This window comes from Pelecanus crispus, chromosome 7 (genome assembly GCF_030463565.1).
Source record: "Pelecanus crispus isolate bPelCri1 chromosome 7, bPelCri1.pri, whole genome shotgun sequence".
Classification (NCBI taxonomy): domain Eukaryota; kingdom Metazoa; phylum Chordata; class Aves; order Pelecaniformes; family Pelecanidae; genus Pelecanus; species Pelecanus crispus.
Window position 1 is genome coordinate 22,451,750 of NC_134649.1, and position 11,718 is coordinate 22,463,467.

Below are 11,718 nucleotides of genomic sequence, written 5' to 3' on the forward strand. Positions count from 1 at the left end.
CCCAGGTTTCCTATCCCCTCTGCAGCAGCATGCAGTGCATGAGATTACTGATATGGGCTAATGCCCGTAAGTCAGAAGCAGATAGGTCTCACCTGCTGCTGGAAGGCCGACCTGCTGTTTCAGACACCTCCCTGCCCCATTCAGGATCACTAATGCAAAATTGCAGCAGAGAAATTATTAGAAGACCTGTAGGAGTGCCAGCCCAGCAGGATCGTTCCCCTCAACCCCCCCAGGCTATCCTCACCCATCCCGGGATTTCCTAGGCTGGCAGCAGGGAAAGCAGCTCCTTCCATCAGGATCACCACACCAGGATCATCACAGTGGCTTTGGGAAGGTGTCCGGGAGCCTGGGCTCTGGAGGAGATGCCCAAAGGGAAGGGTACAGGCTGCCCTGCACAGGGCCAGGCACCACCCAGAAGCGGGGAGAGGGGCCAAGGCTGCCAGCAAGGCCTGGGGGGTGCCCCCATCTACAGCCAGCCCTGGCTCTGTGCCTGCCCATGCTGCCCTCAGTTACACCCCCAGCCCAGGAAACTTAACCTGCTCCCAGCAAATCCCTCTTATAGCACATTAAGTGGTACCTCCAAAATCTGCCCCAGCTGTGCCAAAATCCTGCACTCCCGACAAAGAACGGTTACCCTGGGCTGCTGGGCCCACGGCAGACCCCTATGCCCACTCCAGTGGCATAGAAAGTCCTCTCCGCTCGCTGAGGACCAGCACGTCCCTAAAGGGCTGCTCTGCACGGGCTCTGGCAGGGTGGGCCCGAGGCGGGGGAAGCAGACAGAGCAGGCAGCTGTGTCCCCCATGCCATGCATCCTGCCCAGGGCGCAGGCAGATGCACAGAGGCGGCCCTGTGCAAGGGGAGGAGGAGGCTCCCTCCCTGCCTTGTGTTTAGCCAGCCCACTGGCCCAGTGATTGGAAGGCACTTAGGGAAGCGTGTCCTTCCCTCCCAGCCACCATGCTAAAAAAAGGGTGAAAAGAAAGAAAAAGCTCCCAAAATAAACTCTGAGGCAGCAGTCCATCCGCCTTTCCATTGGGATCCCCCCAGGCCCTGGGAGGGGTAATCGCAGCCGCCCGGCTGCCTGCAGGAGGGGCTCTGGAGCTGGGAGAGGCTCCCTGCTGCGAGCAGGAGCAATGCTAAAGCAGCCCGGGGCTCAGGAGGGGCCCGGCCCTGCTGTGTTTGTGCTCTGGCGAGAGATGACTTCAGCGTTTAAAGGTCAGGCGGGGTCCAGGAGAGAGATTGCACAAAGCCTTCGTCTGCTGCCTGCGCTTGCCAGCGCCAGGGGTGCAGAGTCCACGCAGGGCTGGGGAGACAACGGGCAGGGTTCAGACCCTGAAGCGGAGCCCCCTGGAAAGGACCAGGCAGATTTGCCCCAAGCAGCTTTTTGGGTTGCATCAGGAGAAAGGATGGCTGGATGCCATCAAGAGAAAGGCTTCCACTGCTGCACTAGAACACACGGCCATGCTCCCGGCGCTATTTCTCTGCCTCCCCGTGCGCTCTCCTGGAGAGCAGAGGCGACACGGAGGCTGAGCAAACATAATAAGCCAAGTAAGCGAGAGCAGGAACAAGGCAGAAGGCTTTAATAATTCAGAGAGGATGGGGAGCATGGCGAAGCAGGTCAGGCCAGCGGCAGGGTCTCTGGGTGGCGAGCAAAGGCGCTCCAGCCACCACGTGTGCCCGTCCCCAGCAGGCAGCGATGCTCTGGGGCTGCCAGTCCCCCCTGCCTGCAAACACCTCTGGGGGCTTTGGCCACGCAGAGGTCCCGTGGTTTCCTTGGCACCAAGCCCCAGGTGTAATTGCAATTCACCAGGCACTGAAGTGACCTGGCTGTGGATGCTGGGGACGGGGAGCAGCCCAAAAACCTCGGTGCATGCACAACAGAGCAGCAGCTCCCATGGTGAGGGCTTCAGCTCTCACACCAGCCATGTGTCTGGCAGCACTTCCCCCATCCCGTCTCTCCAAAGCTGTGTTTTTGAGCCTGCCTCCCGCCATCCCACGGGGACTGCCGAGGGATATTAATTTCACTGTCGGCACCCACACCCACTCAAGAAATGTTCTGGGTTAGGCCAGCTGAAAACAGCAGAAAAGAGCTCATCTAACCCAACACGGCCAGCTGAGCAGCTCCTCCAGCGCCCGGGTGTTGTCTTGTGGGTTTGCAGGATGCGGGCCAGGCTTGCGATGCTGTGGGATGCAGCGCATCCTGCCCCTCCACCCTGCACGAGCTGTGGGAAGGCTCGGTCCATGCGCTCCGTGATTTTGGGGCATCCTGAGGGCAAAAGGCAGCTCTGGGAAGCATGGGCAGAACCTGTCTGGCAGTGCAGGATTCATCCCCGTGGTCTGCTGAGACTGAGATATGGCACAGGATTAGGAGTGGAGAAAATTGTTGCTTCCAGCTGGAGAGGGGAGATGCCAGGGCTTTGGTGTGGCAGTGTCCCCGGGGGATGGGTGGGCACTGTTGGTTTGGGGGAAATGGCCCTGAGAAGCTGCAGGGTGGCCCTCAGCTTGGCCACATACTTGTCATTCCTGGAAGGTTTTCTGGGTCTGCTCTTGGCCTCGCTGCAGCCTTGTGAGGGGGCGGTGGGAAGGGTGCTTTGCTGGGAGCACAAGCTAGGAGAAACACCCAGCTGGGGAGAGATGGGGCTGCAGTCATCACGTACACAGCAGTAGTGCAGGGAGTTCAGGGCTCAGGGACCCAAACAAAAAGCCCTTCTCCTGCAGAGCAATGGGGAGAGACACATCAAAGGCACAGCCTCTACCCCAGCCCCTCAAGCCGCACCAGCACCATGCCGCCTTCCATCTCCAGCACTTGGGGAAACTGAGGCGTGGAGTGGTGAGCCCCCACCTCTGTCCTGCATATGTCATGCAGATGCACAGACCCAGCAGCACGGCACGTGCCGGCAGACACGGCAGCGGTGCAGGGTGACGCAGGGCTGGGAAGAGACCAGATGATAGGGCATCAGCCAGCACACAGACAAAGCACCCTTGTTGGGCTGGGATGTGCTCAGGCACCCAGCGAAGCGGTCTGAGCTGGGATGGGGTCCGGAGCAGGCTGGGGAAGGGGACAGAGGTGCTGGGGGCATCCCAGGGGGATTACAGTCTCTCCCTATCCCCCAGCTGCGGGAAGGCGCCACAGCTGCCATCAGCCCCCACATCCTGAGTGCTGAGGACGAGGACTCCCCGGTGGAGGAGGTGACCTACTCCATCCAGCCCCCAGCCAACGGGAAGGTTGTGCTGAGGTCCACGCCTGGCGCTGAGGTCCGGCAGTTCACCCAGGCTCAGATAAACAACGGCCTCGTCCTCTTCGTGCACCAAGGTAGGGCAGTGCTGAGGTGCCCCGGGCCCCTGGCGTCACCCCCAGCCCGAGGGAGGGGACACCACCAGAGGGGAGCTCTGTGCCACCAAGGCAGGTGCTAACCCCATCACACAGCACCCCGGTCCAAACTGTGCCAGGTTAATGGGGGGCTGCAGCCCCCTTGCCCCCCATAAATGCCCAGCTCTGTGCTTTCCTCAGGGCCCCTGGATGGGGGCTTCGCCTTTGACCTGTGGGATGGCGAGAACCTATCTCCCGGGCACTTCTTCCTCATCAGGGCCCAGAGAGAGCCCGTCATCAGCCTGGCCAAGAAGCAGAGCCTCACTGTCTGCCCAGGTGGGTACAGGCATGTTTCCCATCCTCCCAGTTTGATGGCAAACGAGGCCCTTGGACCCTTCCACCACCCCCTGCCCAAGCACTGCCAAGAGATGCCCGTGGCAGAGGCTGCAGGCGGGTGGCGAGGCGATGGATTAAAGTCCGTACTGGATGTGTTTTCCAGGTGCCCTGCAGCCCATCACCAGCCAGAACCTGCAGGCAGTGAGCAACAGCCCTGCCAGCTCCACCACTCTGTATTACAGCATCGAGCAAGCCCCACGCCTGGGCAGGCTGAGCACCTTCCAGGGGGAGGAAGTCAGGAACTTCACCCAAGCCCAGGTGAGCTTTTGCCTCCCCCAGGATCCCAAGGCACAGCCCTTCACCACTCCCCACTGCAGCCCAGGGGTCCCAGCCCGACCCTGCTGCCACCATGGGCAGAGGCACCTGAGCCCTGGCAGGAGGCAGAGCGAGGCTGCAGCCACACAGTAACTTTCCCAGCTCTGCCAGTGGCTGCTAAGAGGGATTAAGAGCTGCCGCCCCAGCGCCGGCTTTACCACAGCCACCAGCTTTGGATTTAGTGCTGGGGGAGGCTCAGGGAGTTGTAATCCCCTTTTCTTAGGCTACCTCCCTGCTGCAGACCCAGATATCCTGGCTGCTGCCTAAGGCAAGAGCCAAACATGATGCTTTCACCCCAGCTCCAAGCAGATTATTGCTATCATGCTTCTCCTACATAGCCAGGCTTTTGCAGAGCATGGTGAAGGGCTTATTTCTAACCCTCCATCAGAAGCACACAGGTTTGCCCGCCCTGCAAGCTACCCCATGCTGTGCTCACCCTCGGAGGCAGCTCGGCCTGACTCATGAAGATGCTGGGCAAGCTCAGCCCTTCCTCTGAGCCTCAGTTTCCCCAACTGCTGGACAGAAACATCCCGGCAGAGAGGTGCCATGAGCTCTCGATGGTGGCTACCATGCCATAGCTGGTGATGATCCCCATTTCTTACCTAATTAGGGCTTGGCTGCTCCTTCCTACAGCCAAGACGAGCTCAGGGTGCACACATTGGCTCTAACACAGCATCACCAAGGTCCCCCCTAGTGCTACAGTGCCCATAACACCAGGGATGAGACAGATGCACCCATCTCCCACATGGTATCACCCACTCTGAGTATTTATTTTGCCATTTAGCAGTGCTCAATGAGTTTTTTTTACTTTAGGTGGACAGTGGGTTGATTTTCTACCAGCATGAGATGCCAGAGAAGCCCTTCTGGCTCACCCAAGATGCCATCCGCTTCCGCGTGGTCGCTCCTATGACCATCTCAGATTCCTTCATCCTCCTTGTGCTGATCTCCTTCGAGGCCAGGTGTCCCCAGCGCTCAACTCAGCTATGGAGAAATGCAGGTAAAGAAGGAAGGGAGAAGCAAGGGACAAACAAGCTCTCCTGAAGTTTGTACAATCCCCCCACAAACTTCGGGAGAGCTTGTTTGTCTGAAGACACCACCGTGCAATTTCCCACAGCCACCCAAGCGCAAGCTTTGATATCATGTCAAGCAACATCTAAAACTGCATCCATCCTTTTGCTGGCTCTCTATGCAACTCCTTCCTCCATCCTCTTACCAAATGAATAGGTGCCAGTTGCATTCTCATCCCTCTCCACTTCTTTGCAATCCTTTTTCTGCTATATCTCATTCTCCTCTCCAGCAGATCCTGGCTCTTCCTAGGGATGACAGACCTTTGCATTTTCCCTTGTCCCCCCAGGTCTCCAGCTCACAATGGCTCAACGGGCCAAGATAGGCACCTCAGTGCTGGATGCTTCCAACCTCCTAAGCCAAATCCCGGCCCCTGAGAGGGCTGCACATGATGTTGTCTTCCTGGTGATAGAGCTGCCAGCTCATGGGCAGCTATTTGTGGCTGGTATGCCCCTGGAGCGGTCACGGCCATTCTTCCTCCAGTCAGACCTGGCCACAGGGCGCCTGGCATATGCCCATGGTGGAGATGGTGTCTCTGATGACCATTTCAGATTTAAGGCTTGGCTTCGGCCCCGGGTGCAGCAGTCCATCCGTCCTCCACAGGAAGGGGTGGTCATCTCCGAAGCTTTCAATATAACAGTGACCAGGAGCGGCAGCAAGCCACCACAGGTGGTAAAGCAGCAAGAAGTGCTGCGGGTCCCACTAGGCTCCATGGTGACCTTGTCCCAGGAGTACCTGGACGTGGCAGACCCATCGGGGTCCCCAGAGGAGGTGGTGTACAGTGTCCTCCAGAGACCTCTTGCTGGCCACCTGGCCAATGCACGCAACCCACAGGAGCCCATCAACCGCTTCACCCAAGCAGATGTCAACACAGGCCGCGTGGTGTTTGTTGCCACTGGGAGCCATGCCCCAGTGTCCTTAGCCCTGAGCCTCTCTGATGGCCACCACCTGCCCACCTTGACCTCACTGGAGATCGAGGTGCTGCCTGCGGTGAGCACTGCTGCCAGCCCGGTGCCACTGGAGGTGCCCCAAGACCTGAACAGGGCCTTGGTGTCTCACCATCACCTCCTGGGAGCCTCACAGCTGGGGGCAGGCAATGTGCTGTACAGGATCACCAGGGACCCAAGGTTTGGCCAAGTGCAGGTCAACCAAAAGCCGGTGCGGGGCTTCTCGCAGAAGCAGCTGGACCATGGGGAGGTGATGTTCACCTTCACCCGCCTCACCTCTCCTGAGGACAACTTCCAGTTCCTTGCCATGTCACGGGCAGCCAACAGAACCGGGGTGGTAAACGTGACCGTCCGCGCCTTGGTGAAGGCTCAGCCAGGCAGTGTGTGGCCCAAGGGCACCACGGCACTCCTAGACACCAGCATCCTCGACGCCAGTGAGCTGGCCAACCGCACAAAGAGCATCCCAGTCTTCAAGATCCACAGGGCGCCCCATGGCAGCCGTCTTGTGAGTGTCTCCAGGGACCCAGGACAACCCACCACCCCAATCGAGACCTTTAGCCAGAGCGAGCTGGAGCAAGGGCTGGTTGGGCTGGAGGTGCTGGACGCTGGGGAGAGTGACCAGCCCCTGCAGAGTGACAGCTTCATCTTTGAGCTGACAGCTGACAGCGTGCCACCAGCACTGGCATCCCTGGGGTACAGCATTGAGCCCTACAATGCCTCAAAAGCCTACAGCGTCACCCTACTCACAGCCCCCCTGGCACCCTCACCCCAGGGCACAGCATGGAGCAGCCCCAATGCCAGTGAGCTGGGCATGCCCCCCACTGTCTGGCTGGGCCCCAGTGCTACCACTAGCCCCAGTCCCACGGAGGGGGGCACCTTCCTCAGCTTCATTGAGGCCAACATGTTCAGCATCATCATCCCCATCTGCCTCATCTTCCTCCTGCTGGCCCTCATCCTACCCCTGCTCTTCTACCTGCACAAGCGCAACAAGACGGGGAAGCACCACGTCCAGGGCACAGCCTCCTCCAAGGCCAAGAATGGGGCCGTGCCAGACCAGGAGACCTTCCGAAGGACGGACCCCAACCAAGGCATCCCCCTAACGACTGTCAATGCCCTGGAGGGCAAGGGCACAGGTCCCCCGCCCCAGGGCATGGGTCCTGGGGCACCACCAGACCCCGAGCTCCTCCAGTACTGCCGGACTTCCAACCCCCCCTTGAAAAACAACCAGTATTGGGTGTGAAGGGCTCGGCACGGGGGCACGAGACCACCTGGGGGTCCAGACCCTCCCGGAGCACCACCGGCCACCTCCTCCCGGCTCTCCTCCTCCTCCCTGGGAGCTGGCATCCCACAGATGCAGGAGGACCCTGGGGATACGGGGGCTGCTGGTCCAGCCCACCCAGGAGCCCCAAATCTCCAGGTGGCTTTGGGCAGGGGAGGGGGGCACTGCATAGGCAAGTGGGGGCAGGCAAAATGCCTGATCATCCCTGGGGATCACTGACTTCAGGTGCTCATTTGGGCCACCCAATGGTGGCCACAGTGCTGGATGGGACTGATGGCACCAGTCCCAACCGAGCCATTGGTGTCTCCTCTATAGGCAGCACCAACTGCCACAGGAGTGTTTGCCACAGCTCTCGGCACACGAGGGAGGATGAGGAGTGGCTTGGGCTGAGTCAGGCTGGGGATGAAGCTGCCCAAATCCCCCAGGGCTAGGCGGGCTGAGACACTGGAGCAGAGGCTTGGAAAAAACTCTGTGGCCAACGCCAGGGGAATTTAAAGAGTCCCCACCCACTTGGAAAAAACCCGCCTCACTCTTTCTCTGCGTGCTTGCTGTGTGTTTCATAAAGCAGATTGCACCGAGCCCCGGGGGGGTTGCACAACAGGTAGGATGCCCTCAGCAGGGAGGGATGGCAGGCGCTCACCTGGGTAGTGTGAAACCAGAGAGGAAGTGGAAAACCAGAGCCAGCGTGGTTTTCCACTGTATACTCCAGTACAGCAGAAGTAAACAGAATAAAGTGCCTTTTCCGAGGTGCATCACAGTTTTCGTAAGCCATCTCCCTCATGTCGCCACTCCTTGCCAGGCCTGTTTTAAGCCCAGTGAGCTGCCTAGCGACATTTGGAGGTAATGGACCAAATTCTGGGCTCTTGCTCAAATTTTCCCCAGCCTGGAGTCTAAAAACTTAAATAGAAATTATCTGAGGAAGACCAGAGGAAAAACTGAGCGCTGAGCTCCGGATGGGTCCCAACAATAATACCCTGCATTGCTACAGCTGGGAAGCTCATCACAGGGCACATCCCACTCTCACAACACCAATGGGAAGCTGAATTGAGCCTCCAGGGACCACAGGAGATGCATCACACTTGCACCCCTCTCACCCAGGGTAAAATCCATCCCCAGTGTCAGTGCACAATCTCTCCCAAAACCAGCACCCCAGGATAGTCCCACTTCAAGGCTCCAGCAGAGCCATGATATTTGCTTGGACCATGCTAGCAGTTTTCCTGGCTGCATTTATGGTGCCAAACATTTGCCAAGCGGTAAATCACACCTGCCCTGCTCCAGCTGGTGGGTGCCAGCACATTCTGCCAGGCACCCACAGCCATCAGGGTGCAGGCAGGCAGCCATGTGTGTCCCCCCCCCGCCCATGTGTGCCCCAGCCCCGACCTGCCCCACGGCATGGGCGAGACAGGGCACAGCAGAGGCAGCCCCGGCACCTCCGAGCCCTCTTGGCCCAAGGCAGCCTGTGCTGATGGGTGCCAAGCCTGCGTACTGCTGCCTCCATCCCTGCTGCAACCTCCCCGCCTCCAAAACCCTCCTCCTGCCCCATCCGGAGGGGGAAAAAAATGATGTTTCCTTCTGCTCAGAGGCAAATCACGTCCTCTCCCCTCTGTAAAATGGGGACAGTGCAACTGGGCTGCCCACACCTCTTGCCAGGGCGGTGCTACTCCCAAAAGGTCAGGACAACCTCTCCCCAAAGAGCAGAAGAAGTGCCATTGCTTCCCTCCCTCTTCCAGATTAACCCCAGCTCTGTGCCTTCCCCGTCACATTCAAATGAGCACATTTATTATCTTTGCTAAGTACATACACTCCAGCAAGGGATGGAGGTTTGCAGGGAAGCCGGTGGCATCCACTGAGGGCCCCCCTCGGAAGCATCTGTCGTGTTTTCCTTTCGAATGATTTTTGCCTCGCACCCAGGGATTAAATAGAAGGAACGTGGCCTATTTTGTAAGGAGCATTGAAAGCGAAGCAGGTTATTTTTAAGGCTTGTGGTTGTATTCCCACTGCTGGGAAACATCCACTTCCTGGGGTCAGGGGAGGACAGGCAGTAACCTGGAAAACACCAGCACAGATCTCAGTTCTCCAGGGCCAAGCTCTGCTGGCAGGGTTTAAATCCTGAACAAAGCTGCTGGCTCCACTTGGGATATTCAGAGTTTGCAGCAGGATGGCTGGGGCAGGTTCAGGCTGAGCCTTGGTGCTGCTCACTGCCAGCCACCCACCTGGGGAAGGGCTGAGGGTCCAGCGGGGGCTCCTCCCTGGCCATGTAGCAGACTTAAACCACAACCTGAACATGCTCAAAGGTTTCCTGGCCCGGCACTTTGGCTTCCCTGCACTGGGAGCTGGCGCAGCATCTCTGCCTTCCCCAGAGCCCCATGGGCTCTGCGCCCAGCCAGGGCACAGCACCAAAGCTGCCTGCTCACACAGAGGTGCAGGTCACCCTCCTCACCCTTGTTTGGGCCAGAAACACTCTGGTCTGGGAGGTTTTGGGGGCAACAGGAGCTGGGCTGCACCCTTCCCTGCCAAGCTGGTTGTAAAGATCGCAGAGGTTTATGGAAGATGCTTACAGCTGCTCTGCCAGATGTGCTGTCGTGTGTCCCCCCCATGGGCCAGATGTGCACAGCTGGCTGACAAGAGCCAGCCATGCCCATAAACTCACATGCCCTATTCCCAGGGAGCTGCTGCCAGGTCTCCCCCAGCACCTCCCAACCTCCTCCTGCACTTACAGCTGCTGGTGTTTCCCCAGGCTGGGCACATCCTGGGCGTCACACTTGCATCCCTCCTCTGCCTTCTACCCACGGTTTTAAAGCAAGAAAAGCCACCCAAAGCGAGCCTGCTGTCCCCAGGGAGCCCCTGCCCCAGGACATAGCAAGAGCCATTTCTTCTGCAACACCACCAGCCAAGCTCTCTGGCTCACCCCAACCCCAAGCTGCAACCTTGCTGCCACGGTGCATGGCTCTCCCAGTCCTGCCATGGGAGAGGGGCTCACAGGTGGGTGCTGCCCAGGAGGGAGATATCCCTGCTGCTGTGCCAGGGAGGCATTGTTGTGCCCAGCCTGTGAGTGCAGAGAAATGCAGGGCTGGGGTAGAATGGGGACATCAGGCATGGAAGCACCAGGAAGGGCAGAAGAGGGGCTGTAAGAAGGTGCTGAGGGCACCTGGGTCAACAGGTCATCAAGACGCCCATATATATCTACATGCAGCTTCTGAGGACACCCAGATCAGGGAATAAAAAGCAGGCCAAGAGGAGAACCGGCCCACAGCCAGGCTAAAGCAAAGCCTCAAGTCACTAAGAGAAAACATGGGGTGACAGAAAGCAGGGCAGGAGCCAGAAGACAGTGAGCAAGTTGCAGTGACTCACGGAGGTGTGACAGGATGGAGGTGACAGACCATACCTGCCACCACCTCCTAAATGGTAGGAAAAGGCATAGCAAAAGCAAGGACATCACCAAGTAGAGCCACCCAAGTGTGAGGACAACTCAATAGCCGATGTCCCTTGTCCTCTGTGCCACCGCTAGACACCCCAAGGGGACCACCTGGGTAAAAGCATCTCAGTGCCAGGCCACCAGATTACCCAGGCAGTCACATGGGGGCTCACAAATAGCAAAAGTGCCAATGAGTTTCACTTCTATTTTGTTCTTAATTAAGAAATCACTCTTGCTTTCTACAAGCCCCGGAAGCAGGGAGCTTCTCCTCTGCTGGGAAGCCCCCGCAGCTGGATCCCAGGCTGGATTTGGCCTGGGCTGGATCAGTCAGGAAGTCTCTGCAGCCATGTGGGGATTTCAGCCTGGCACTGGGGTTAAACATCTCAATTTGAGCTCAGATCGGCTGCGGCAGGACGAGCAGCACTGTTGCATGGCTTAGTGAGAAGGCTGCCCCGCTGGTCGCCAGGCAGGCATGGCAGGGCCAGGCTGTCCCCGGCTGCAGGGAGAGGGCATGTTTAAATGATGCCCTGATGCACAGTCCAGCCTGGAAACAGCAAGGAGAAGGGAGTAAGAGCAATTTTCCCCTGCCATTTCCTCAGCAGACCCACAGTGCCTTTAAAGCAGCCAGGAAACCTCCTCTTGAGTTACCTGTGCTGGCCGTGGGTCCAAGTGCTGCAGCAAGGCACAGCTTCCCCAGGCCACACATAACTGCCTCAGGAAGAGAGAAGGGGACCATAACCCCACAGCCATCTCCCAGGCATCACATCTGCGGCAGGCTGGATCCGACACCTCTCCTGGGTTAATAACGATACCTGCATTATGGTACCAGCTCACGGAGGACCAGCACTCTGCAGGAGCCGGAGACACCAGGGCTCACAGGTGGGGATGGACACAGAGCAGGAGTGGGGTCTGTCACAGCTCCAGTGACATGAGCCAGTTTCCAGGCACCTATTCAAATGCAAACAAATAATAGGCCAGACAGGTTTCTTTCAGC

At 58.5% G+C, this 11,718-nt stretch overlaps 1 protein-coding gene across 1 annotated transcript in view; it reads left to right on the forward strand.

The window, feature by feature from the left end:
- The window catches only part of CSPG4 (chondroitin sulfate proteoglycan 4), a 28,072-nt gene extending 20,802 nt beyond the window's left edge, over window positions 1-7,270 (forward strand). Inside the window, exons 6-10 of the mRNA XM_075714189.1 lie at window positions 3,112-3,310; window positions 3,509-3,643; window positions 3,807-3,961; window positions 4,832-5,015; window positions 5,373-7,270. Of these exons, the coding sequence (XP_075570304.1) occupies window positions 3,112-3,310; window positions 3,509-3,643; window positions 3,807-3,961; window positions 4,832-5,015; window positions 5,373-7,270 (2,571 nt within the window). The remainder of the gene's footprint in view (window positions 1-3,111; window positions 3,311-3,508; window positions 3,644-3,806; window positions 3,962-4,831; window positions 5,016-5,372) is intronic.
- Window positions 7,271-11,718: the final 4,448 nt, after the last annotated feature.